This window comes from Phocoena sinus, chromosome 5, assembly GCF_008692025.1.
Source record: "Phocoena sinus isolate mPhoSin1 chromosome 5, mPhoSin1.pri, whole genome shotgun sequence".
In the NCBI taxonomy this organism is placed as follows: domain Eukaryota; kingdom Metazoa; phylum Chordata; class Mammalia; order Artiodactyla; family Phocoenidae; genus Phocoena; species Phocoena sinus.
Window position 1 is genome coordinate 110,244,115 of NC_045767.1, and position 27,607 is coordinate 110,271,721.

General features: G+C 42.9%; 1 protein-coding gene across 9 annotated transcripts in view; it reads right to left on the reverse strand.

Annotated features, from left to right (window-relative positions):
- Positions 1 to 27,607, reverse strand: part of DCLK2 (doublecortin like kinase 2) — a 160,960-nt gene that overhangs the window by 20,554 nt on the left and 112,799 nt on the right. For 6 of the 9 annotated variants that reach the window (XR_004350141.1, XR_004350139.1, XR_004350140.1 and 3 more), the window contains 7 exons: positions 22,708 to 22,783; positions 21,229 to 21,337; positions 19,538 to 19,595; positions 9,113 to 9,232; positions 8,481 to 8,627; positions 1,206 to 1,339; positions 717 to 794 (listed from right to left, as the gene is read on the reverse strand). Coding sequence is in view for 5 of the 9 variants with exons in the window: in XM_032633587.1 (XP_032489478.1) it covers positions 717 to 794; positions 1,206 to 1,339; positions 8,481 to 8,627; positions 9,113 to 9,232; positions 19,538 to 19,595; positions 21,229 to 21,337; positions 22,708 to 22,783 (722 nt within the window). In the remaining 4 variants the exon portion in view is untranslated. The remainder of the gene's footprint in view (positions 1 to 716; positions 795 to 1,205; positions 1,340 to 8,480; positions 8,628 to 9,112; positions 9,233 to 19,537; positions 19,596 to 21,228; positions 21,338 to 22,707; positions 22,784 to 27,607) is intronic. The other 3 variants (XR_004350142.1, XM_032633586.1, XM_032633588.1) reach the window with 1 other exon arrangement.

Genomic DNA, 27,607 nt, shown 5'->3' on the forward strand with positions numbered 1-27,607 from the left:
ATGCAGGAAAAACGGGTTCGAGCCCTGGTCCGGGAAGATCCCACATGCCACAGAGCAAATAAGCCCATGCGCCGCAACTACTGAGCCTGCGCTCTAGAGGCCGTGAGCCACAATTACTGAGCCAGTGCTCCTAGAGCCCGTGCTCCGCAACAAGAGAAGCCACCTCAGTGAGAAACCCGCTCACGGCAACAAAAAGTAGCCCCCACTCTCAACAACTAGAGAAAGCATGTGCATAGCAACAAAGACCCAACACAGCCAAAAATAAATAAATAAATAAATTTATTAAAAAAAAACAAAACCAAAAAACTGCTGTCGAATTAAGTAGAAGAGACAACTCTTAAGAACTAGAAAAAGGCTTACCTGGAAGGATCAGATTGCTTCACAAGGATCTTTAAATCTATTCCTCTTGAAAAAGACTGAGAATGGAAATCATAGACACTGGACTATGGGTGTGTTTTACGGAAGAATGACCGCAGGAAACTCAGGGGACCAAACACAAAGCAAAGGCCTTGGCCTCACATCAAAAGTGTGGACAAGGAATATACATTAATAGGTTGTAAATTAAGATAAAAAAGTGAAAGGTATGTTTGTGTAATTTTTAACTGACATTTTTATTGAGCAGTTTCTGGTCCTGATTGCCAGAAGTAGAATGTCTGCTTCCTGATCAAAGGGAGAGGGTTTACAATTCAAATATTGTCATTCAAAGAGCCACTGACCTTCGGAAGGGTGGGAATCCACAGAGCAGTATGTACGTGATCACCCCAGCTGCCCAAATGTCCACCTTCAGGCCATAGCTGGGGAAACAAAGTGGGTGGGAGGAGAGAAACAGTGATACTACTCCCAGGAACCCTGCACATTACTGGAGTACTTGCCTTTGTTTGTTAGGGAAAAAAGGCCTTTTGGTACCAAACTGCTCGTTTCATGTAAAGGAATGAATTACCCTCTGGACAAAAGGTGTCTGCTCTTCTCCCAACCTCACCACCATCTTGGGGACTCCAAGACTGGCCTTGGAACAGAAGTCAAGGCCTAGGGCTCTTGGAACTAGGAGCACAAACTCAAGCTCCTGGGATCAAAATCATGGTGCAGGTAACAGTCTCTCCTGCCCTCCACATTCCCAAGAGGCATGTGAATACACAGCAGGAGTAGCAGCAAAATATACCCTTTCCCAAAGTTAAAGCACTAACCCAAACCCCCAGGAGGCATACCCGGTTTCAGCAATGATTTCTGGGGCCACATAAGTCGGGGTGCCACAGACTGTGTATAAAGGGCCTTCTACCACAGTGGCCAGCCCGAAGTCTCCCAGTTTCAAAGACTTGGTCCCATCAGGATATTCACACACCTGGAACAGAAACCAGCCAATAATCAGAAGTCTTTTTTTTTTTTTTTCCTCAGTGATTGCCAGGGGTGGGGGGCCTTTGGAATTAGGCAGAAAGGACACAGATACATTTACTAACAAATCAAAAGAAATCTCTCCTTGTGATATTAACGGCATGGTTTATCTTTGTTGCTTCTTAAAGCTCTAGTTTTTCTTTTTAGAGATTTTGCATGACTGTGTGAAATAGGAAAAAGACAATATTTCTACCTTTGCAAAACGTTCCTTACCTAGGAGTATAATGAACATGTCTGCATGCTGAGGAGTGTAGGTGGCTGCTTACCTGGTTGGCTCGAGAGCCCTCTAAAACTTCTGTTGTGTGTTTCCTGAGCGCTGGCGGGAAGGGGGGATGTGAGAGCCTCAGAAATGTTTATGAAGTGTCCACTGGAGGGCTAGGTGGTCTCCAACTTGCATGTTTAGTTTAGAAAATAAAATTAGAACTTGTTCTCTAGACAATGATGAATATAAATATTACATAGGGGAGAACCCTGGAAATTTAGAAAGAAAATGACTTTGGGGATCAGACAGCCTGAGCTTGCATAACCAACCACTCCACCCATTTTCTGGTGATGTGACCTTTGAAAGTCTCTCACTCGCCCTGGGCAGGATTCTTCATCTGTGAAATGGGAGGACAGGGGTCCTTGGCTCACGGGGTTGGTGTGAGGATGAAATGAGATGAAGTACAGATCAGGACTTAATGAATGTTCCTTCCTTTCCTAGAAGGACCGACTGATTAGATCAGGTAAATCATCATCTTGGAAAAGGTTTAACAATGCTGATGAACATGTAACAACTTTTCTAGAAAGCACTGCAACCATATGTAAATTTCTTAATATCCTTCATAACCTTTGATCCTGTAAATCTACTTCTAAGAACCTGCTCTGAGGCAACAGAGATGGACCGAAAGGTTATACACAAGAATGCCAATATCAGAATTCATCTGTTTTTAAAAACTGGAAGCAACATAAATGGCCAACAGGGTAATGACTTAATAAATCATGGTAACTCCAATAAAGATGTTGAAAAAGAAAACCAAACAGACAAAAAAATAACCAAAAAAAAAAAAATCATGGTAAATCCCTACAATGAAATATTATACAGTCACTAATAAGCACATTTCAAATAAATATTAATCATGGGAAATATTTACTATATTACATAAAATTTTTTTAAATATTCAAAATTATATATATGCTGTAACACCCCAAAATGTTAAGTTTATCTCTAGGTGGTAGCATTACAGGTTACTTTAATTTTCTTCTTTATACTTTTCAGTAGTTTCCAAAATGTTTACAATGAACATGTGCTGGTTCCATAATTCAGAAAAAATTAATTTTATATATAAGCAAACTTTGCTTATAGGATAAAAATCCGGAAGTTACATTTTAAATGGATTGTTTTAGAAGCAAATGAGTGTGTCTGAGAACAAAACTGAGATTTGACTGTGGGATCTTTAACAAGCTGTCTATTTGCCTCTTGGACGTCCATTCTGAAAACACTCAATTTCAGAGGATAACTACAAAAACCTAACCTGTACTCACGTCATACCTTTCCTCTACTTTTACATTTTAAACATATTTTGTTTGTGTTTCCTTGTATTCTACCATGAACTGAATCAGATTTTCATCTAAACCACTACTTACTAAAGGAAGTGAAAAATTTAGCAAATTATGTTTTTTCAAGATAAGCATGTTCACAACATCATCCATTAGTCTGCTACTTAATGAGGGGGATGATTTATAAACTCCTCAATAAAAAGACGTCAAGAACCTCCAGCCTTCCTCATGCCAATGACCCCACCACCTTAATAGGCATTTTTTTAAGGATGACACTGAAATACCTTCCTAGCCTGTGATGTTCTCAGCAGTTTAAGAAGAGTATTTTTCACCTTAGTATTTTAATAACTGCTTCCATGTTGATGTACTAAATACCCATGTGCAGCATGCATCTTTATGACTTACAAGTTTCACAGGACTAATGATGAGGATTTGGAGTCCCTCACAGATATTTATCATTCTGAGTCAGCCCACAACTCAGCAGAAACATATTCAAAGCTACTAATGAGGCTTCCCTGGTGGCACAGTGGTTGAGAGTCTACCTGCCGACGTAGGGGACACAGGTTCGTGCCCCGGTCTGGGAGGATCCCATGTGCTGCGGAGCAGCTGGGCCCGTGAGCCATGGCCACTGAGCCTGCGCATCCGGAGCCTGTGCTCCGCAACAGGAAAGGCCACAGCAGTGAGAGGCCCGCGTACCACAAAAAAAAAAAAAGCTACTAATGATTCAGCCTAAAGCAACAGAAACCAGGTTCTTAGTCATGCTTAGTCTTAGGACGACTTTCCATCCGTTATGTTTAATATAAACATGAACAAGAACAATCTGAATTACAGTTAGAATTTATGATGCATTTACTGAAACCCAGACTTTAGAAATTCCCTGAGTAATTGCAGTGATAAGAACATTATAACCGACATTATAATTCTAAATGTCTCTATCATGAGTAAAAAAAAAAAAAGTTTTGTTAATGTCATTTTGTTTTTACAACTTTAAAATACACTCATTAGGTACATTTTTTAAAAACAGTGTTTATTTTAGACATTCAATTTAGGGATGCCTAGGGGTATTTACGTGTTGTCAGATACTCCGAAGTCCCAGAAGTCCCGTTTTTCACATCCCCTATAAGGAATTCAGAGTCAGATGTAGGAGTATAAATAGAAAGGGACTGAACAGTCTATAATCATTGAATTATGTTTGGGCAAGTGGTACTCCTTGGCTAAACATCAAAAGGGAAGTGTCATAAGGGCCAGACAAGCCTGGAATAATAATATTTTATCTGATTCATCTCTCCCCAATGCTAGACACAAAGGCAAATATGTGGAAGAGAATGTAAGTAAATTTCAAATCTTAGCTGGAGATTCTCTTCAAAGCAGGAAAAAAAAATACATATATATACATCTATAAATCTACACATATACACACACACATTTATGACATTGCTGGGACTTCCCTGGTGGTGCAGTGGTTAAGAATCCTCCTGCCAACGGAGGGGACATGGGTTCAATCTCTGGTCCAGGAAGATCCCACATGCTGCAGAGCAACTAAGCCCATGCACCACAACTAATGAGCCTGTGCTCTAGAGCCCACGAGCACAACTACTGAGGCCGTGTGCCACAACTACTGAAGCCCGCGTGCCTGGAGCCCGTGCTCCGCAGCAAGAGAAGCCACCGCAATGAGAAGCCCGCACACCGAAACAAAGAGTAGCCCCGCTCGCCGCAACTAGAGAAAGCCCACGTGCAGCAACGAAAACCCAATGCAGCCAAAAGTTTTTTTTAAATTTATGACATTGCTTTAAGAAACTGACACGGACACACACACATGGCTTTAAGAGACTGGTTTTAAGAAAGAGGTGGCTAAATGCACAGGGACTCCAAAGGCCTCCTGTTCTGGCAGAGAGTTCAGTTCTCCCCAGTAACGTGCATCCTCGCAGGACTTGGGAGATTCCAATATTTTCCTAAATGCTGTCTCACTGCACTACTATAGTCACCCTGCTGGACAATTAGGAAGAGAACTTTTGCTCCAATTTACAGATGAGTAAACTGAGGCTCAGAAAACTCAAGTTACGAGCAGGCAGCCAAGGGGGGCTCCAAACAAGACCACTGCCGTCCACCGCACCCTCCTGCGTCTAAAAGCCTGCACGGCCTGCAGACTCTCGGTGAGATCTGAACAGCCACCACTGTGAGAACTCCAGCCCTGCGGTGCTCAAAGGGCCCACCACAAGCTGAGAGATGCTGTCAAAAGTTGCTCTCAGAATGCAAAACTGAAATATGTGAGAAATGCAGATCCCACATACAAAGTGAATGCCACAAGCTCTCTAAATAAAATGTCAGCATCATGATTTAGCAGGACTTCAAATATGAGAAACCAACCCTCTTCTCTCCCCTGCCCCCAGAACTCCTGGAAACGTGGAATTTATCGCTGGTCTCTCATAGTTAACTCTGACAGGGCACCGCCAGGCTGTAACTCACGGCATTAATGGCCACCCCTGTGCTCCCTGACACAGTGACCCATACATCTCTGCTGGCAGGGGTTTAAATTATGACACTGCTGCCAGAGGAGGGGATGCAAATCAGATGTCTGAATGCTCTGGTGTTCAAAGGCCCAATTCTCTTCTAGAGTAGGAAGAGCTTGGCAGTCCCTCTGCGTATTTCCTTTTAGTGCCTCGATGGCACTTTTTCACGCCAACCTGCTGACTCTATCTAGGATCAGCCGAGGGGTCCAGTTAGGTTTCCAAAGGCAGGCACATATTCTACTTGGATATGCGCAGCTAAGGGTCTCCAAAGCCCGACCCCACGGCCCTTTCATGTCACACATTAGCCTCATCCCGACATCAGTTTTATCATCTCCCTTCTCTGCCCTTTGGGCAGCACAGCAGGGTTAGAGCAGGTCTCGGAGTGGGGCGGACATTCATCCAGGTGGGGCAGGTGGGGCAGGTGGGGCACTCGATTCCAATCTCCTGCCTACATTCTGAGACTCATCCTAACGGGGACTGATGTCTCCAACTGCTATCTTCCCTTGATGTGTAACAGCAGAAGAGGATGAGGGGCGGTTTTCTGAGATTCTGCATACAGTAAGGAACTGTGAGTGGAAAAGAGGGGAAATGGGGTGAGAACGGAATCAGTGAGCTGGGAAACGGGCACCCTCGGGTTTACAGGGAAGCTCACTCACCCCTCCACCACCCTCCTCGCCAGCTGGGCCCCCGCAGTCAGAGCCAGGCGGCGTGGGCACTGTGGTAACCACTGGTCATCGGGCCCCGTGGCCCCGTGCTCTCAGAGAACGTCAATCACAGCGGCCACTGCGGTGACGTGGGCCGTGGAGAGCAGGGGCGTCCTCGTGAACACCTCGGCACTGTGTCTGGCTCCGCGGGGGGGAAGCCTTGTCCCCTCTGCCCCCGGCCAAGCTCTGTCAGTGGGGGAGGGGCGGGGCCAGCCCAGACTGCAGCCTCAAGGTGCAGAAGCAGCCCGTCGAGAGGAGGGAACCCCACGCCCTCACGTCCACCCAGGGGCCTGGCTTACCGCTGCCTCCATTCCTCTTTAGAGTTCACATAACACATCTTGTTTTACAGAGCAGGGGTGTTTACTTTCCTAATAGAAACAAACAGAGATGAAACATATTCCCTCAAGGCAGGAGACAGTAAGAAAAAAAACCTCACATACTTTTTAAGTGGACACTCGGAAATTATCCAATGGCATTAACCAAAAGGCGAAATGGATACCCTGAATTAGCAGAAAGCCCCAGGACGGCCCCAAAGCCTAGTCCATTCAGTTGTTATTTGCGTGCTGGGCGTATGAGGCAGGCTGTGGAGACTTGTGTTTGAGGGCCAGCTGCTGGCGACCTAGGTGACCATGGTGGTCAGTCACCAGCCGTCTACCCACGTCCACTGTGTGCTTCCTCGGCCCTGGGGATATAAAGTAACCGAAACACAGACCTTGCCCCGTTAGTGCTTACGACCTAGAGAAGACAACAGACAAGTAAACGATAAAATCACTGCACCACGGCAAGTGCAGCAAAAACCAGAGGTGGCCATGACTGACTCTGCCGAGGGAGCCTGGGGTGATATCAAGAAGACAGGCCTCGGGCTTCCCTGGTGGTGCAGTGGTTGAGAGTCCACCTGCCGATGCAGGGGATGCGGGTTCGTGCCCCGGTCCGGGAGGATCCCACATGCCACGGAGCGGCTGGGCCCGTGAGCCATGGCCGCTGAGCCTGCGCGTCCGGAGCCTGTGCTCCGCAACGGGAGAGGCCACAACAGTGAGAGGTCCGCGTACCGCAAAAAAAAGGAGACAGGCGTTGCTCAGTATCTTACAAGATGAACGTGTTTGCCACGTTGCTGGGGGAGAGGATGCTGCAAACAGAGACCAGTGTGGACACCAACAATGAGGTGTAATGCTGCTGAGGAAGTCAAGTCTTCACCAACTCCTGGACCCGGGGAAACCTGTGCTTGGATGCACACGATATGGGAGACTCAGATAGGCTCACCTGCCAAGCAGTAACGATGATGATGGTGACGCTCAGCCCTGAAAGGTGGAAACAGAGAAGCCAAGAGTCCTGTGTGCGTTTGGGAGATGTGTGTGTGCAGAACTCCCAAATCGCCTTCTCTAAAATTTCTCTACAATGTAGACACGAGGACTGTCCCCATTAGCAATGTTTGGTTTGAAGGCCACCATGAGGTGAGTTAAATATGGCTTGAAGGTGAGTGCCATGCTGGCCAGATGGGTAGGGAAGAGAGTAACAGGAGAAGAGGCTGGAAAGGTAAACTGGAACCAGATTATGAAGCTGAGTGCATATCAGAATAAGACTTTCATCTGTAGAACAACAGGACAAATGAGACTTTTAAACAAGAAAAGTTAGCATATCTGGGTCTCAATTTCCATATCTGTAGAGCTGAAATGAATGGACTAGATCATTTCCAAAGTTCCGCCCTGCACAGAAACGAACGCTCGTGTTCTACTGCTGTCTCCTACAAGCCTCTAATTCTGTTTCTGTCTCCAATTTATTCTTCAGAATTTTTTGCCTCATAAAATAATTTTCCTGCTCACCTTTCTTCAGTTAGCACCATCCATCAAATCGTAAATGAAAATATGTTTTCTAATGTCTGGTAAACAGTAAATGCAGAAGTGCAGATCAATTCGAGAAATCCATTAACATTTTATGGTCATTGACTTGAGTCAGGCTGATTTTCTAGATTTAAATTCTCTCAGCCCCGTATCTGCAGGGCTGGTATAGACTTTAAAATGTCATTGGGGCTTCCCTGGTGGCGCAGTGGTTGAGAGTCCGCCTGCCGATGCAGGGGATGCGGGTTCGTGCCCCGGTCCGGGAGGATCCCACATGCCACGGAGCGGCTGGGCCCGTGAGCCATGGCCGCTGAGCCTGCGCGTCCGGAGCCTGTGCTCCGCAACGGGAGAGGCCACAACAGTGAGAGGCCCGCGTACCACAAAAAATAAATGAATAAATAAAATAAAATGTCATAGTCTGCATATGATTATTTGCATGCAATTACTGTCACTTTAAAGGGAGAGAGGCCTGAGTTGGAACAGAAAAGGCAGAGATGACGTACCAAGAGGTTCTCTGGCTTGATGTCTCTGTGCACAATGCTGAGGGCATGGAGGTACCTGAGGGCGTTGGCCAGGTTGTACACCATGGCACTGCCATCTCTCTCAGTGTACTTGGTTGAAGAAGTAATTGCATCAAAGAGATCTCCACCCTAAAGGACACATAAAAGAACATATCAAAACATCGACAGTGGGGACTTCCCTGGTGGCACAGTGGTTAAGACTCTGCACTCTCAATGCAGAAGGCCAAGGTTCGATCCCTAGTCCGGGAACTAGATCCCACATGCGTGCCGCAACTAAGAGTTTGCACGCCACAACTAAGGCGCCCGTGTGCCGCAACTAAGGAGCCCATCTGCCATAACTAAGACCCAATGCAACCAAATAAATAAATAAATAAATATTTTAAAAAGCAAAACAAACCAAAACATCAACAGTGGCAGTTCTGTGAAGGTAACAAAGAAAGCTCATCAGCCTGGAGTAGATGAAAAAAATGACACAAGTGCCACTAAAATTGATGATTATAAATAATGGAAGTTTCAAGGTAGCAAAACACTTTTCCAATTAGGTCCTTCAAGAATATTGTACGTCTTGGGATTTGTCATCAATGAATTCTCTTGAAATCTCTCCATCCCCTTACTTTGACCAATTCCATCACCAGAAAAAGCTCAGTAGCTGTTTCCATCTCCTCAACCAGCATGATGATATTTGGATGTTTCACTCTGCGCAGTATCGACACTTCGTTCTCAATCAGATGCTCCTGTCAAAAAGGGTTTAGAGAGGTAGGTCAGAAATCACAGAACCCTCTGCTCTATCCCTGTGTTCTGGAGGACAACACAGGCTGTAGGTCTGACACTGAAGGAACAGAGACAAACCACACCCTGGCCCAGCTGGTATCCCTAGGGACAGGACAAGTCAGCGTGACACCTCATTGTAACTAACAGAAAGACATTCTTCAATACATCCCTCGAGGAGTTTCCTGGTTGCGCAGTGGTTAGGAATCCGCCTGCCAATGCAGGGGACACGGGTTTGAGCCCTGGTCCGGGAAGATCCCACATGCCGCGGAGCAACTAAGCCTGTGCGCCACAACTCCTGAGCCCACGTGCCACAACTCCTGAGCCCACGTGCCACAACTACTGAAGCTCACGCGCCTAGAGCCCATGCTGTGCAACAAGAGAAGCCACCATAATGAGAAGCCCGCACACCGCAAAGAAGAGTAACTCGCGCTCAACGCAACTAGAGAAAGCCCACACGCAGCAACAAAGACCCAACACAGCCAAAAATAAAATAAATAAATAAATTTATTAAAAAAAATACATCCCTCAAAAGGCTCGGCATGCTATCTGGCACATAAAACACACTCCTTTCTGTCTCTTCTTTATTTCTAACACCTTAAGAGGTTGTGATGCTATGAAAGCTTGTGTACGCCACACTGTGCTTTGCAGTTCAGCTGGAATCACTTTTCCCTTTCAGTATACACTCAGAAATAAAGACTAGGCATATAAGGAAATTTGGCATGCTTATGGGATACAACTTCTAGCATTACAAACATTTTTAGTTTTTAAACTATTACCAATATGAATTTGAATTTCATGGTGAAATTCATAAAAAAGAAACTTTCTTCTTCTACGATTGGGTATGAAATCATTCACCAGATGGATGTTCCTTATCATCTTGTATTTCAGAAATCAGGAGACATATAGTACCATGGGGACCATCACTTCTCTGAAAAGACCACCTGATTATCAGTCCTGGTGAGTAATGCAGTTGAGATCAGCATTGTAGCAAAACGTTTACTCACGGCATTATTATTTTCAATACACCAACCCATGAATCATGGGCAACAACTGGTCTCTTTTATTATGAGACATTAAAATCTCTCAACGATGTCATATGTGTTAATCCTCATTAACTGGAATAATAAATTGTTTAGAATTTAGGAAATGCTCTATAAAAATTGCTAATTGCCCTATTACACACTCTAGGTTTTCAAATATAGCTTTTATAAAATTTACCTTATAAGAGCTATCATTTGCTACCTAAATATTCAATACACCTATATGCATATATTCATATTATATGTTCGTCTGTGTGTGTGTGTGTGTGTGTGTGTGTGTGTGTGTGCGCGCGCGCGCTTCCCTCTTACGCCCCTTTTGCCTCCTTTGCTCTCATGAATTTCAGGGTTCTGCCGCAGTAGTAAGATAATTATCTCTAGTTCAGGATACCATTTATGGTTCCTCTCCTCTTCATGCATCCATGTATACGTGTATTTTTACTCAAAGCCATCTCAAATGCTTTTCGACAACAGGTGGAAGTATGAATTATAACAGATGAATAACTAACGTTCAGAGAAAATCTGTTGCTGGCTGCTGCTCATGGAGGGTGGTGTTTCTCGGGCACTGAATGCACTGTGTTTGTTCAGGTAGTCACTCGGTAAATGTTGGAAAATGACAGTGCAAATGCTGAACCAACATGGGGGAAAGAAAAGAACCAACATGATCTAGGAATCTAGTCACTATCTGTCAGTCGCTGTGCAAGGTACTTGTGTAATGTCTTAACGCTTATCCTTAGAACAGTCCTTGGAGGCGGGGTGCACACCTAGGGTCCTGACATCCCAGTCCACATTTTGTGTACTGTACAATAATATCACCTTTCAAAGGGGGAGGCTTTAGTCAAAGTTGTAATTTTTCAAAATGATAGCTGCAAAGCTGAAACTATTCAATTCCTTGAAAAGATAGGAACTAGAGGTAGTCTCACACTAACTTGGGAGTCAAGGCAGAACCACACCAGGCTTTGTACAGGAAGAGAATCTATGCCCATTAATGAGCAGGGCTGGGAAGACTTAGACTGGCTTTGGAGTCAGCAGACAGGGAAGAACAGTGGTTCTCAGAACCTAGCCAACCACAGCTGGGAGGCCACAGGGCCCCCTACGTGGTTCCAGTCCCACAGGGCAGCAGCAGTAGGCACAACAGAGCCCTGGTCCCTCCCAAGGGAAGCAGCTGTGCAGCCAACTCCTCGTGGCCACAGAGACAAAGGAAAGATGCAGCAAACCCTCCACATTTGTACACCTGTTTAGAAGCCTTTGGCTCATCTGTGCCAACCATGTCCTTAATCACAGTAACAAGCAGAGGCAGATGTACCTTTGTGAACATGTAAAGGCAACCAAATGAGTTTATTTCACTCTGTATGAAGCCGAGACGACATGGTAGTAAAATGGGTGTTTGATTTTTAAGCTAAGTGGAACTATCACGTCAGTTCTCCTCCCTCCTCCCCATTTCCCCCAGGTTGGGAGAGTCTATAAATTTACCTCTCTTCAGGGGCTCTGTCTGTGATGCTAATTTAGAGTGACATATGTAAAATAATCCCCATCACCAGTACCCCAAGAATTCGCTCAAATTGGAGCTAAAATAAGGAGTCTACCACATACGGAGACTACACCTCCCCCAAGTTATCTTTTTCATTAAAAGGCACAATAGAGAGTCTTCTGAGACGCATTGTGGAACTTCTCCCAGGGCCTCTGGGCAGTGTTACATTTCAAACATTAAGTGAATATTGCAACATTTTCTCCACCATTATTTATTATCTCGGCTTACTGTATGCTACTCAACAATGGCTAGTATTCTATGCACATAGTGAAGGTTTTTGCTGGGATGTGGGACCTATTAGCCTTTGTTTCCCAACCTCTGACGATGCATGTAAATATGTCTTTGAAGGAACAATCCACTTTTTAACGTAAACCATCCTCAGAAGCAAAACAAAACAATGCACAAAAATCTTTACAAACGTTATCTTCCTATTTCTTATGCAACCCGTATGTAATCTTTGTTTCTAATACATAAAAATGCTCTCTAGGTTACATTTCCCAGGGAAATATTTTTAAATACAACGTGAACATCACTTTTGTCTTGAACTGCACTGAACTTGCATTATTCAGTCATCTACCATTATTTATGTTAAGTGATTCATGATTCTAACTCCAAATAATTTACACATGAATCATTTCATGGCGGTGTTCCATGGTTTTGTATGTGAGAGTAAATGACAAAGAAAACTGCTCACTTGGCAAAGGATACCGCCCTATCCTTGGCCAGGGTGGTTTTTAACTGACAAAAGAGAGAGAGACAGCCAGAGAGAAACAGATTCACGGAATAAACAGCTCTCTCAAACCAAAGGAATCATCTTGTCTCCAGTCCTTCCCTCCTGTGTCCTTTGTCTCACTGAATGAACCTGGCTGCCCAGAGCAGACAGGAATTCCACCCGGACCCTCCTTCCTGCATCCCCCTGCACAGCCAATCCATCACAGATCCCTGCCAGGTCAGCCTTCTCAATAGCCTCGGGATATATCCATTCCCATTTTATCCCTTTTGCCAATCTCTTATCTAGACCTCCAGGCACTTGCACAGGCGGTTTTGTCTGGAGCTCTCTCTCCCCACTTCTTGGTGAACTCCTATTTACCCCTCAGCACCACATGAGACCTCACCTCCTCCAGGTGGCCTCCCCTGCTCAACTGTGACTGGGTTAGGAGCCCCTCGAATTTGTTCTCAGTGCCCCTGCGCTCTGCTCCAACCACAGCCCTCACCCTGCTGTCCCGGAGCTTTCTGTTTACCTCGCCCTCTAGCAACTAGCACAGTTCGTTCTGAAGTGCTCAAGAAAGCGGAAGACATAAACACATCATGCCTGATCTCGGTCAACAGTGGCTTTACAGCTGGTATATATATTGTGGGGTGAGTACTGCTGAGGATCATGCAGTGAGAGAGATGAGATGCTCAGATCACTACATGTAATTTCTGCGGTAGATGAGTGTGGTTGGTTGAATAACGGCCACACAAAGTTACCAAGCCTTAATGCCTGGAACTTGTTAATATTACTGTATTTGAAAAAATGTCTTTGGAGATGTGATTAAAGATACTGCAACGAAGAGATAACAGTGGATTATCTGGGTGCCGTCACAAGTGTCTTTATGAGACAGAGGCAGAGGGAGATTTCACAGACAAAAGAGGAAAAACAGACACACAGAAGAGAGGGAGGTGAAGACGGAGGCAGGGTTTGGAGTGATGTGGCCACAAGCCAAGGAATACTGTCAGCCACTAGAAGCTACTTAGAATCAAGGTACAGATTCTCCCCTAAAGCTTCCAGAGGGAGTTTGCATTTCAGACTTAGCTGCCAGAACTGTGAGAAAATAAATTTCCGTTTTAAGCCAGTAAGTTTGTGGTAATTTATTCCAACAGCCTCAGGAAACTAATACAATATACATTGGGATTTATGTCCTGCCTGGACCCATATCATGTAGATAATGAATGCAGAACTCCGGGAAGAGAAGGAAAGACCACTTCTAAGCACCACAACAGAAAGCTCAGGGCTTCATACACTATGGGAATTCAATAAATATTTAGAATATTATTTAGAATACCAAGCTTGGAAGAATTCTTAAATTTACAAACACCATAGCCTTCTCAAAAGCCTCCTTAAATTTGGTCCCAAGGTAGATCTTGCAAAAATCTCCTACGTGGCATGTAAATCAATAAAGTTACAACACTCCTACACAACATACACAAAAATAAACTCAAAATGGCTTAAAGACTTAAATATAAGACAGGACACCATAAAACTCCAAGAAGAGAACACAGGCAAAACATTCTCTGACATTAATAATAGCAATGTTTTCTTAGGTCAGTCTCCCAAGGCAATAGAAATAAAAGCAAAAATAAACAAATGGGACCTGATTAAACTTATAAGCTTTTGCACAGCAAAGGAAACCATAAACTAAACAAAAAGACAACCTACGGACTGGGAGAAAATATCTGCAAAAATGATGCGACCAATGAGGATTTAATTTCCAAAATATATAAACAGCTCATACAACTCAATAACAAAATAACAAACAACCCAATCAAAACATGGGCAGAAGACCTAAACAGACATTTCTCCAAAGAAGACATACAGATGGCCAATAGGTACATGAAGGGATGCTCAACATCGCTAATTATCAGAGAAACGCAAATCAAAACTACATTCAGGTATCACTTCACATCAGTCAGAATGGCCATCATTAAAAAGTCTACAAATAATAAATGCTGGAGAGGGTGTCAAGAAAAGGGAACCCTCATACACTGTTGGTGGGAATTTAAATTGGTGCAGCTACTACAGAGAACAGTATGGAGGTTCCTTAAAAAACTAAAAATAGAGTTACCGTATGATCTAGCAATCCTACTCCTGGGCATATATCCAGAGAAAACTCTAATTTGAAAGGATAATGCAGCCCAGTGTTCATAGCAGCACTATATACTACAGCCAAGACATGGAAGCAACCTAAACGTCCATCAAAAAATGAATGGATAAAGAAAATGTGGTACATATATACAAGGGAATATTACTCAGCCATAAAAAGAATGAAATAATGCCATTTGCAGCAACATGGATGGACCTAGAGATTATCATACTAAGTGAAGTAAGTCAGACAGAAAAAGACAAATACCATATGATATCACTTATATGTGGAATCTAAAATATGACACAAATGAGCGTATCTACAAAACAGAAACAGACTCACAGATATAGAAAACAAACTTATGGTTACCAAAGGGGAAAGGGGGTGGTAGAGGGATAAATTAGGAGTTTGGGATTAACAGATACAAGCTACTACATATAAAATACTGGGTTGACCAGAAAGTTTGTTTGGTTTAAAGTAAAAATAAAAGACACATTTTCACGAAGAACTTTACTGAACAACATATTCAGTAACCGAATGAACTTTCTGGCCAAACCAGTAGATAAACAACCAGGCCCTACTATATAGCACAGGGAACTACTACTGTATATTCAATATCTTGTAATAACCTATAATGAAAAAGAATATGAAAAAAAATACGTATGTATAACTGAATCTCTTTGCTGTAAACCAGAAACTAACACAACATTATAAATCAATTTAAGAAAATCTCCTACTGAGGGACTTTCCTGGTGGTCCAGTGGCCCACACTCCCAGGGCAGGGGGCCCAGGTTCGAACCCTGGTCAGGGAACTAGATCCTGCATGCATGCCGCAACTAAGAGTTTGTATGCCGCAACTAAGAGTTTGTATGCTGCAATTAAGAGTCCGCATGCTGCAATGAACATCCCGTGTACCGCAATGAAGACTCAGCACAGCAAAAATAAATAAATAATAAATAAATAAATATTTTTTAAAACGAAAAAGAAAACTTCCTACTTGGAAGAACCCAACATGCTTTCCATCTTCTGGGCCTCTACTCAGGCTGCGCTGGCCGCCTCAAAAGCTTTTCTGTCATTACTGCCTACTCAAGCCGTACCTACTGCTCAAATCCAGCTCGAACGCTTCTTGCTCTAAGGCATCTCCACTGAGCACCTACTTCTCTCTCATGTGCTACCCTGAACTCCCATAACACTTTTACAGAACTGGTATTGTTAAGTTACCTTATTCCTAGCACAGTATCTTGCACAAACGTCAAATGTTAGGTAAACAAGTGAATTAATCTTGTACATTACAGAAAAGCAAACAGAAAACTGGAGGTTAAGAATTTTTCCCAGGTTCTTATTATAGGAACAAATGCATAAGTTGAACTTGGAGAGGGATCATGGTAGATTGGCCAGTGTAGACTGGCTGTTCAACCAACTAGCCCAAAGGTCCAATCACTGCTCTGCTTCTGTGTGACTTTTGGGAAGCTATTTAATTTGAATTTCTGTTTCTTTATCTGTAAAATCAGTACATCTGTTTTGCAAGTCATTAAAGATAATGTGCAAAATTTCTGTATGTCCAAGCCTGGATAGATAATACATTTTGATAAATGGATAGATAATACATTTTGGATAGATAATACATTTTGATAAATGGCTGATATTATTTTCATCATTATTACTTTTCTGTATACAACCCACAAGGCAGAGGTAACGAACGATGCCCCCGAAGAGTGGCTGAATACCTCCCCTTAGATTTTGTTTTAAAAAAGCAAATTCTGGGCTTCCCTGGTGGCACAGTGGTTGAGAATCTGCCTGCCAATGCCGGGGACACGGGTTCGAACCCTGGCCTGGGAAGATCCCACATGCCGCAGAGCAACTGGGCCCGTGAGCCACAACTACTGAGCCTGCGCATCTGGAGCCTGTGCTCTGCAACGAGAGGCCGCAACAGTGAGAGGCCCGTGCACCGCGATGAAGAGTTGCCCCTGCTGCCAAAAAAAAGCAAATTCTCTATATCAATTTTTTTCCTAAATATAAACTTTAGTGGAAAAATCTACCTATTTAGAACAAGTATGGGATTAACAGATACAAACTACTTTACATAAAATAGATAAGTAACAAGGATTTACTGTATAGCACAGGGAATTATATTCAATATCCTATAATAACCTATAATGAAATATAATCTGAAAAAATTACTGAACCACTTTGCTGTACAACTGAAACTAACACAATATTGTAAGTCAACTATCCTTCAGGTTTTTTTTAAGTTTTAATATTATAATTTTATATAGTCAATGTGGAAATAATTGTTCAAATAAGCAAAATATAAGGATGGAAATAAGTATATGATCGTGAATTATAAAAATAAAATGACATTCAATAACAAAGAAAAATAAGATCCAAATGTTTGAAGTGACCTATTCATTTGCCTCAACACTTAGTGTACCAGACTGAATTTTTTTACATAAAGATTTTTTTTCAGCTACTGAGACAGCTGCTTAAATTTTAATCATGTAAACAATATCCTTACCAGAGCAATTATTTTTAAACTTTTTTGAAAAAATACTTTAATACAGTTGGTTAGAACTTGGCTCCCCAAATTATGACACATTCTGCTTAAATCACACAGTACCAGATACAAAGAGCAACACCTACTTACATATGGAGACAGGCTTTGCAGCTGAAAATGTAATAAAATTGTTAGCACAATAACTAAAAACACATAGAATTATTTAAAGAAAATTACATTTAGAAAAACCTTATTCAAAGAAAAGGGGGGCATTTTGCACAGACTCTGCTTCATTAGCTGTCACAATGTAGTAAAAAAAAAAAAAAAAAGTATATGACACATTTGTCTATTGGATTTTCCATTCTGGGTCTCTGAGAAGACTCTTCTAACACTGTATCATAATATTTTAAGTTTCCTGTTAAAAATACACAATTTTGTAAATGTCTGATGAAGAATAGTTTTAGGAGTTCCATAAATATAAAACCACTACTATCACGTCAAATCCTCCTAGCTATGACTTCTGAATTCCTCTGGCATATTAATAATATTGACAGTTAACACGTGTTAAATTCTTGTTATATACTGGTGCTTTTCTACATGTTTTCTATGCCTTAATTCAATTAATTCACAATAACCTATGCCTTCGATATTATTAACAACTGCATTTTATAGGAAGAAACAGAGGCACAGAGGGGTTAACTAATTTTTTCAAGGTCGTACAGCAAAAAGAGGCAGAGCCAGGATTAAACTTTATACAATCTGGCTCTAGAGTAGTACTGTTCAATAGAAATGTGATCCACATATGTAAATTTAAGTTTTCTAGTAGCCATGTTAAAAAATATAAAAAGCAGGTAAAATATATAACTTATTTAACCCAATATATCCAAGATATTATCATTTCAACATGTAATCAAATATAAAAGATATTAATGAAGTATCTTACATTCTTCTTTCTGCTTAAGTCTTCAAAATCTGTTGTGTTTTACACTGAGAGTACATTTCAGTTCAGACTGGCCATACTTCAAGTGCTCAGCACCACAAGTGCGAGCAACTCAGAGTTGGACCATGAGATCTAGAGCCTTCTCTCTCTTTTTTTCAATTAATTAATTAATTTATTTATTTTTGGCTGTGTTGGGTCTTCGTTGCTGTGCGTGGGCTTTCTCTAGTTGCGGCGAGCAGGGGCTACTCTTCATTGCGGTGCACGGGCTTCTCATTGCGGTGGCTTCTCTTGTTGCGGAGCATGGGATCTAGGCACACAGGCTTCAGTAGTTGTGGCTCGCGGGCTCTAGAGTGCCGGCTCAGTAGTTGTGGCGCACAGGCTTAGTTGCTCCGCAGCATGTGGGATTTTCCCAGACTAGGGCTCGAACCCGTGTCCCCTGCATTGGCAGGTGGATTCTTAACCACTGCGCCACCTTCTAGGGAAGGCCCTAGAGCCTGCTCTCTTAACTGCTATGCTACTTGCCAGAAAGGAATCTAAAAAGGTCTTTGTCATCATTATTGTAGAATATTTATCCTTTCAAACATAGTTGAAATGGCAGTAATCTAGCAGCATTCTATCATTTGATTTTTTTCCCAGTCCCATCTTCAGAGTAGGACAGAGAAAAAAGTTCTTCCATTTGGGAAGACAATCCATGGTGTTTCTGCACATCCCACATCATCTTTAGTTACAAACTATCTTTCCAAGTATGTCTGTATAGCAAACATCCTTGGAAGACAGAGACAGGGTCTCCCCCAGGGGTGGAGGGCGATTTGTTTCCTGACCATGATAATAAAAATAATGCTCTCCTCTGGGGCAGAGGCTGGGTAGGATGCTAGTGGCCCCCTCATAAGATTGGGGGGTTCCTAAGCTTGGGGGTCCTCCACTGTGACACAAATCCACTGTATGGACAGCATCCAGCTGGGCCCCTCTGCATCACTTCTGTGGGCTTTGGGAACCAGTGCAAGCATGGAGCTCATGCTATCTGCTATGGCACCAGTAGTAGTTTTTGTCTGACCCAGGAATCTTGTGTCTTCTGCCACATCTACAAAGCTGGAAGGCTAATTTCTTAGTTTGAAAAGTCTCAGAACCCTCACAGTTCTTGAGGCACCTTTTGTGTGTTGCTGGGTTTTGATACAGACATCTCCCAGAGAGAAGAACTTGTATTTTTCAATGGTTAGGACAGAGATCAAATCAATTTACTGTTTTAGGATTAAGGTTTCTGAAAAATGGCAGGGGAAAAAAAAGCTTGATAAGGTTTCCCCCGCTACTATCAGCAGACTATTCCTATTATGATCTTGTCAAATCACCACTTAAATTCCTTCACCGCAGTAAACATCTCTAAGTTTTTTCAGTTTCTTTTACAAAACAGTTATGTATACTTTACCTTTCCACAACATTTGGCTTTGTCTATAATCTTTAGGGCAAACTCCTTTCCTGTGGACCTATGGAATAATCAGAGGAAGGCCATTTAAAGACATAAATCAAAGACACCATCCATCCTGATTTCCTCTACAGCACAGACCCAGGGAAAAAAGAGTGGCTTCCTTCTCTATACACCAGAGGGGATGCTGAGTGGGGTCAGGGAGAAAAATACCCACAAAAGATTTTTTTAAAACCCACAAAGCCACACTGCCAATCTCCTTTTATAAGTATTAATCATTACAATATTAAGTAACTCACATATTTAAAGTATTTAAATTCTGTTGTATCAGACTTGGACAAGAAGCTGTTCTTCCATACTTAAATCTCAAAAATAGTTCTCTTAGGAGACAGAATAAAATTAAGAAAAATGAATCAAAGTAACAGAAACTTTTCTTTTATCAATGTCTTTACATGAGTCCATTAGTCACTAATTAGCCCATAATTCAAAACTGAAAAGTCCCTAGACTTTCAGTTTCTATTTCTCAGCCAAAACTCCACTTAGGATCTGGTGCCACCTTATCCACACCTTTAAACGTCCGTATCTGGTACTAGAGATGTCATTCATTTGACACAAGAGTCCTGATGTTGTTATTTAACTTTTAATCACCTTTAGTATAATTGAATCTGAACATGTCAAAAATACATCTTTTAGAATAGGAAAGCAGTTCAAGAAAGAACACTGTGGTATTCTTGGAATAGGTTAGTTCTCTCAAGCACAAGCTGCTTTTGCCAGGTGGTCACAGTACACACTGATGAGACCGGCCTTGGAAGAATAACTTTTATTTAAACTGCTTCTCCATAATAGAAACCAAACACTGCCTCAGATTTCTAATGAGTCTTTAGAAGTCATATTTTAGATGCTTGTTGCTTGAGCAGCAATCTGTGTACCAGAGCTAAGCAGAGGGGCTTAGAAGACAGGGAGCTACTTTGTGTACCATATAAGGAGCAGTAAAGCTTCACTGGAGATGTAGCAGAACAAGAAAACTGTAGTCACCAGAACTTTCTGGAAAACTCCCCCTCACCCATCTCCCACCACCACAACAAAAATTACCACTTAGAGCAGCTAGAATAACAGGCTATAAACACAAAGACTCTAATCTGAGTCTTTTCCAGTTTTAATATTGTTTACAAAAGGCCTGGAATGTAAAAGAATGGATTTGTTACCATCTGAGAAATTAGGACCTTAAACAAAATAAGGCTGGACAAGCAAAAATATAATTTTAATATGAGCAAAAGTTGGCTGATTCTGATACTGAATAAAGTCAGAGCTCATGTATCCTGAACTACTGATAATATGCAATTAATTATTAGCTGAGAGGGTTAATGACTTACTATAAGTACAGCACTGAGAATAGAGCCTGGCACAGAAGTGCTATAGGAGATTTTTTTTTTTTTTTTTTTAATGAACCGTACTCTTTCCCATTTTTCTCCGGCTCATGGATGAGACCTGATATATCTCCCAAAGTACAAAGCAGGTTTATATTCTACATGTATACATATATTTTCCCCTGTCAAGTTGCGTGTGGGCATGCAAAACACTAGCCCTAAGAGTAGACTCTTTAAGAAGGCCTTTCGTTCATTCAGATAAGAATAAACTCCAAAGGAGAAATGTATGTGTCGGTGAACAAACGATTATCCTCACTACCCACTCACCGGTCCATGCACTCTTTGACTACTGCAAAGTTGCCATCACCAATAACCTTCCCGATTTTGTACTTCTCAAGAAGAGTTGACGATTCAGAGCACCTGTTTCCATTCACACCTGCAAAAACGGATAAACACAAAGTCTAGTGAACACATCACATTTCACCTTGATTCCTACAGATTGGTGAAATAATAAATCACAATGGAGTTATTTCTAAATCTGTGGTAAAACTAAAGAAAATCCTCTGAACGTATTCTCTGAATAGAACACCTGAACCACCAATTTCCTTTTGGCCTTGTTGGTTGGAATCAGAAACCAACAAAATCAATAAACCTGACAAATCCCTGAAATATCAGCTGAAAATAAGTGATTAGCTTTGGGTAAAAGGGAAGTCTAACCAAAACTTTGTAAACTTTTTGTCAACTCTGGAGAAAGGGGGAGGGGATGATGATGGGGACTTGATCTTAGAAATTTTCTCTTCAAGATTTTCTAGTAGGGCTTCCCTGGTGGAGCAGTGGTTGAGTCCCCTGCATGGGTTCGTGCCCCGGTCCGGGAAGATCCCACATGCCGCGGAGCCGCTGGGCCTGTGAGCCATGGTCACTGAGCCTGCATGTCCGGAGCCTGTGCTCCGCAACGGGAGAGGCCACAACAGTGAGAGGCCCGCGTACCGCAAAAAATATATATATATATATACATATATATATATATATTTTTTTTTTCTAGTAAAGAAAATTCTGGCCACTTAGGTATACCTTGTTAAGGCTAATTTCTGGCTCAAAGTGTCCTCAAAAAGGAGAGGGGGGGAGGGGCAGGAGAAGGAAGTGGTTAAGATCGACCACTTTTCACAATGTATCCCCAGTGCCCTGTACATAGCTGACATCAAACAAAGAAACCCACTTAAAGTTATCTAAGAACAAGGAAAGCCTACATTTAGGAATTGTGAGCAGATTGCAACTAAGGAAAAATAAAGGAAACCCAAGACTAAAATCTGAAATCGGATAGCTTAATTAATGAGATTCTATACATATTGATGTGACCCCTGCCCCATAAGGCTAAACAGGCTAACTGGTGTCATGATCCCATTGCTGTTTAGGGAGATAATTCAGCACAAGTGGGTTTGGGGGGCGACCAAGTTCACATGGATGGCTTCCCTTACAAAAGTAACCATAGGGCTTCCCTGGTGGCGCAGTGGTTGAGAATCTGCCTGCTAATGCAGGGGACACGGGTTCGAGCCCTGGTCTGGGAAGATCCCACATGCCGCGGAGCAACTAGGCCCATGAGCCACAACTACTGAGCCTGCGCGTCTGGAGCCTGTGCTCTGCAACAAGAGAGGCCGTGATAGTGAGAGGCCCGCACACCATGATGAAGAGTGGTCCCCGCTCGCCGCAACTAGAGAAAGCCCTCGCACAGAAACGAAGACCCAATACAGTCAAAAATAATAAATAAATAATTTTTTTTAAAAAAAGTAATCATAGGCTGAGAACTACCTTCAGGACTCATGCAACGATCAAGTTCAGGCCCGCCATTTACATTGGAAGAAGATCGGCCATGTGCAGAAATCTGCTGAAAGAGGAGAGTGCCCATCATTATCAGGATAAGTTTCCGAATCTTTAGCTAGCTCATCCTTAAGAGAACAGAAAATGCTTATATAATAGAATGCAAAAAAAGTAAAATAAAATGGTACAGAAACAGAGGAAGCACTCCCTTGCTTCTCATCTCACCTTTCTCCCTATATACAATCCCATTAATACAGATCTTCCTTAGATACAGTATTTTCAATTCATATTAGTATCAGGAAAATTGATGTATGTTACTCTTCTTTGATACTGTGTTACTTTTGATCTCAACGATGTAAAATAAGGAGACTTTCACGGCATCACCCATGAACAAGGTAGTTACTAGCGGCACAAGAAGGCTTAGAACTATAGATAATTACAAGAATGTCAGCACAGAGTCCCCAGATCCCACATTCCCCACCCTTCCCCACACCCTGGCTGACCACCAGAGTCCCTGCTAGAGTCGAGCTCTTCTCAGAAGTCCAGCCCCATGTCCGGGAGTGCATCACCTTCCACACCCTCCTGTAGTTTCAGGACCCAGAGAACAGCCCTGGCTCAATCAACTCCTTTGCCACCCTAAGACAGCAGGAATTCCTCTGAAGCATTATAAGGAGCTTTTTTTACTAGGAACCAGAGGGGAATAAGAGATAAAGCTTTTAGGTAGGTTCCAACTTCACAAAAAGCTGAAGTTCCCAGTCTAACACAGAAATATCTCTAGTTCTTAGGTAAACTGAAAAACTCATATTATGGCTATTATTCATATATTTATTACTATTTTGTTTTATTATTTATTTTCTTTATTATTCTGTAGGCTTATGGAATTTTTTCTTAATTTCCAAGGGCTATTACACTTTCAAACTCAATCTTTTCTCTTTCATCTTTAATTTTCTTTCTTCTCTTTCAAAAAAAAAAAAAAAAAAAGTATTCCTTTCAGGAGTTTAAACATCAAAAGACTTACCAAATACTGAGAAGCACCTTTGGCATGTTTTGTGCTGGTATGTTTACATGCTTGCCTCTATGCCAAACTATCCTGGCAGCTTCTGCCCCAGAGCAGCTGTGCCTTCTTCATCCCTGCATCCTCCATGTGCAGCACAGGGTCTGGTGCACACACTACTTAATTCACACTTGCTAAATGAAAGCACAGATAGCACAGGTCTAGGGCAGGGACCTACCCTTCCCACAGTGCCCACAAGCTGGAGACACTGAGTCCACTCTCTTCCTCTGGATGAAGTGGAGAACCCCACAGATGCTGAGTTTGGTTCAATCCAGGAAAACCCAATACTTACAACATTCCTTCAAACAGGATCACCCAGAAGTTCTTTGGGGATAAAATACGAGCCTCAAGAATGAGAGGCACGTAAAAATTAGGCTGTTTTCTCAGGTCCCACGTAACCACACCTGTGTAGACAGTAAAACCAGGAGCGGCGTGTCCTGCTAGGAAACCCAGGGCCACGGAAAAGCAGTGGTGACAGCCACCAAATGAGCCCCCTCCTGAGGGGCAAACACACCTCTCATAAGTGTCTGTGTCCTACACGCTGACAGGGGAGTAGTCGTGCAGGAACGTGGGTGTGCGTGTGGGTCGCTTTCTGGCCACCCTTAGCCTGATGAAAATGCTGCAGCCGGATGAACACCTGGCTCCTCAATCACTGTTTCCTCACAATACAGGTAATTTGGTGGACAAAGTTTTTCAAAATGGAGTTTTGTTTGTTTTATTCTTTTTTTTTTTTTTTCTGCTGAAATTGAAGGCAACTCCAAATCCAGCAGGAGTCTATGCTAGGATGTTTAAAAGCTAGACTTTTAAAATCAAGCCCCAGAGAGGGAACATAAAAGGAAGCTGAAAAGAAAACCACAGCATTCTCTGCTCCATTCATGGCCACAGCAACTACCCCAGTCCTGGTCGTCCTCGGCTTCTCTCGGCACCTCTACCAGAGGCCTCCTCAGTTCCATCAGTCTCTCCCACTCCACAATTATAGCCAGAGAAGCTTTTCCGAAGAATAGTTCTGACATCGCCCCTAGGATCCCAGAAACTCATTTGGTCTTCGTTAGCAACAGAACCCACACGTCTTCAGCATGGCACTCAGGTCGTGATTCATCCCCTTACCTACCTGTCCAACTTGTTTCCCACCACTTTTTTTCATGTATTTCATACTTACATTAACTCCAATAATCTTTCTTTTTTTAAAAATTTTTTTGGGCTTCCCTGGTGGTGCAGTGGTTGGGAGTCCGCCTGTCGATGCAGGGGACACGGGTTCGGGCCTTGGTCCGGGAGGATCCCACATGCCGTGGAGCGGCTGGACCTGTGAGCCATGGCCACTGGGCCTGTGCGTCCGGAGCCTGTGCTCCGCAACGGGAGAGGCCACAGCAGTGAGAGGCCCATGTACGCAAAAAAAAAAAAAAAAAAAAAAAATTTTTTTGAGTAGCTTCATTTATTTGTTTATTTTTGGCTGTGTTGGGTTTTCGTTGCTGCGCGCGGGCTTTCTCTACTTGCGGTGAGCGGGGGCTACTCTTCGTTGCGGTGCGCAGGCTTCTCACTGCAGTGGCTTCTCTTGTGGAGCACAGGCTCTAGGCACACGGGCTTCAGTAGTTGTGACACGCGGGCTCAGCAGTTGTGGCACGTGGGCTCTAGAGCACAGGGTCAGTAGTTGTGGCGCACGGGCTTAGTTGATCTGCGGCATGTGAGAACTCTCCAGACCAGGGCTTGAACCCGTGTCCCCTGCATTAGCAAGCGGATTCTTAACCACTGCGCCACCAGAGAAGTCTCCAATAATCTTTTGGTTTTCTTTGAAACGTTGCTAAAACTTCCTAAGTCTTAATTTTCTGCTCTGAATACAGGGATAGGAGCAGCAGCTAGCGCAAAGATATGCTAAAGAATTAAAATTAGCTCATACACGTAAAATCATTTAGCACAATCACTGACATGTAACAATAACTCAGTATTAGTTATTAGTATTTTTCCTCAAAACACCTAGCATAGGGTCTTGAAGTGAGTGTCAGAGAAATGCTTTTGAGTTATTGAATGTACAATGGCTATAAGAGATCTTTTGCTAAATAATTCATTCGAAGTCTGTTCCATTTCTAATCCAACTCTTCCTAGATTGAAAACTGTCAGTCATGGGAATAAGAGATCCAAATTAAACTCGTATCAGCCACGTTCTTAATGGAATAAAGATAAGAAGAATGTCATTTTGGGGAAAGTTTTAGATCTCAAAAGATAACTGGAAAGATCCCCTTTGATCACGACTTGCCTTTAGGTTACAGGGATGGGGGAGGTGGACTGTCGATGTCCGGGAGCAGCAGTGGACAGTGGCTGGCTTGCCTGAATGTCTATATCTCACAGCCCAGAATGGGGCCGCCTCACAGCCTCAGGACACAGCTGGCTGGGTCCAGCCTGGGCACTGAAGGAACCATCTGCCTTCCCAACACTCAGAGCCGGAGGGAGTGTGCAGCGTGCAGACCCCACGCCCACTGCTGAGGTCCGAAGACCTGCCTTCCCCCAGGCCTGCTTGCTCAGCTCTCCTGGAAGCAGGTAACGTTCTTCTCACAGGTCTCTTTCTTGAGCTAATTTGAGTAAGTTAGTTCATCACAAGCTGATATGTTCTGACTCAAGGGCTAAGAAGTCTTGGAAGGAGCTAAAATGCAGGCATTTTTACCTCTTTGTACATTTTCACATGGATGCGTGACTCTCTGGAGTGTTTACTGAGCTCCTGTCAACCCCTGTAACTTTCTCAATGTTTCTTTTGATTAAACCCCCATTCCCAGATATCCTGATTCCCTGTACAGTCCAGCAATTACAAACCTGGTTTGTGTTGGGATTCAGAGGTGGCAAGGAGTCAGAACAGGTGGTGGAAGCTGGTCCTCCAGCAACTGGGCTGAAGCCCGGCCTCAGAGGTTGCCTCATGGGCAGTGTGAGGGCGCAGGCCCACGTGAGAGGCTACTTTCATGTGTACCTGACAAAAGTTTTCACTAAATCACCAGGAAATGCAGCTTTCTTAGCAAGGAATGATGGCAAGAAGATTACTTTTCAAGACTCTCAAACAGAATGATTTTTTTTCAAAGTGCTAAACCCCAAGCATTTAAAAACTAGAGAGTTAACAGAAGTGACATAACTGATTACCTGCCCCAATATGTTTCTTTATTTGAAAAGAAAGCTTTCATGCAGAAAATGAAAACATAAAGAAATGAGGGAATCATCTTATTATAACACAGCTCAACAGACTGGACATGATTAGACCCACAGACAGTTTTCCTTTCCTCCCTCAGCTACAACCTGTGCTGGCTGCAAAGGATGCAAAGATGTAGGGCCAAGGTCATTACTGCCGGAAGCTTGCAGTCTCAGGAAGAGGCATGTGTGCACCCTTAAAATCCTTCCCAGAAACCTCACCTAACCATTTGAAGGTTCCTTCTGATGGTTACAAACGCCCGTGAGGATCCATGCGATGGAACCACTTCGCTACAGCACGAATCTGCACTGGGTGTGCTAGAATCACACCGCTAGCAATTAAGCTCACGTGACCTCCTGGCAACGAAGCCTGGTGCTGTGAGAATCCAAGAAAAGCTGGGTATTCACCAAGATCTCTGGACAGATCCCTGGCAAACGTGAAGTGTCTGTTTTTATATATAAAGCAAAGCATTCCCGGTGCCCTGAGAGACATGCAGACAAAAGAGGAAGGAAAACACTAGGGCGAAAGCTATGACTACAAAATTCCCACCATTTACCAGGCAGAATTTATGGATTTCCCTGTCCCTTGTAAGAGAACTATTCTCTTATTGAAGCAAGGAGAGATTAAAATATGGCATTCCTGATTAAAACCTGCCCCATTTCTATTGTTCA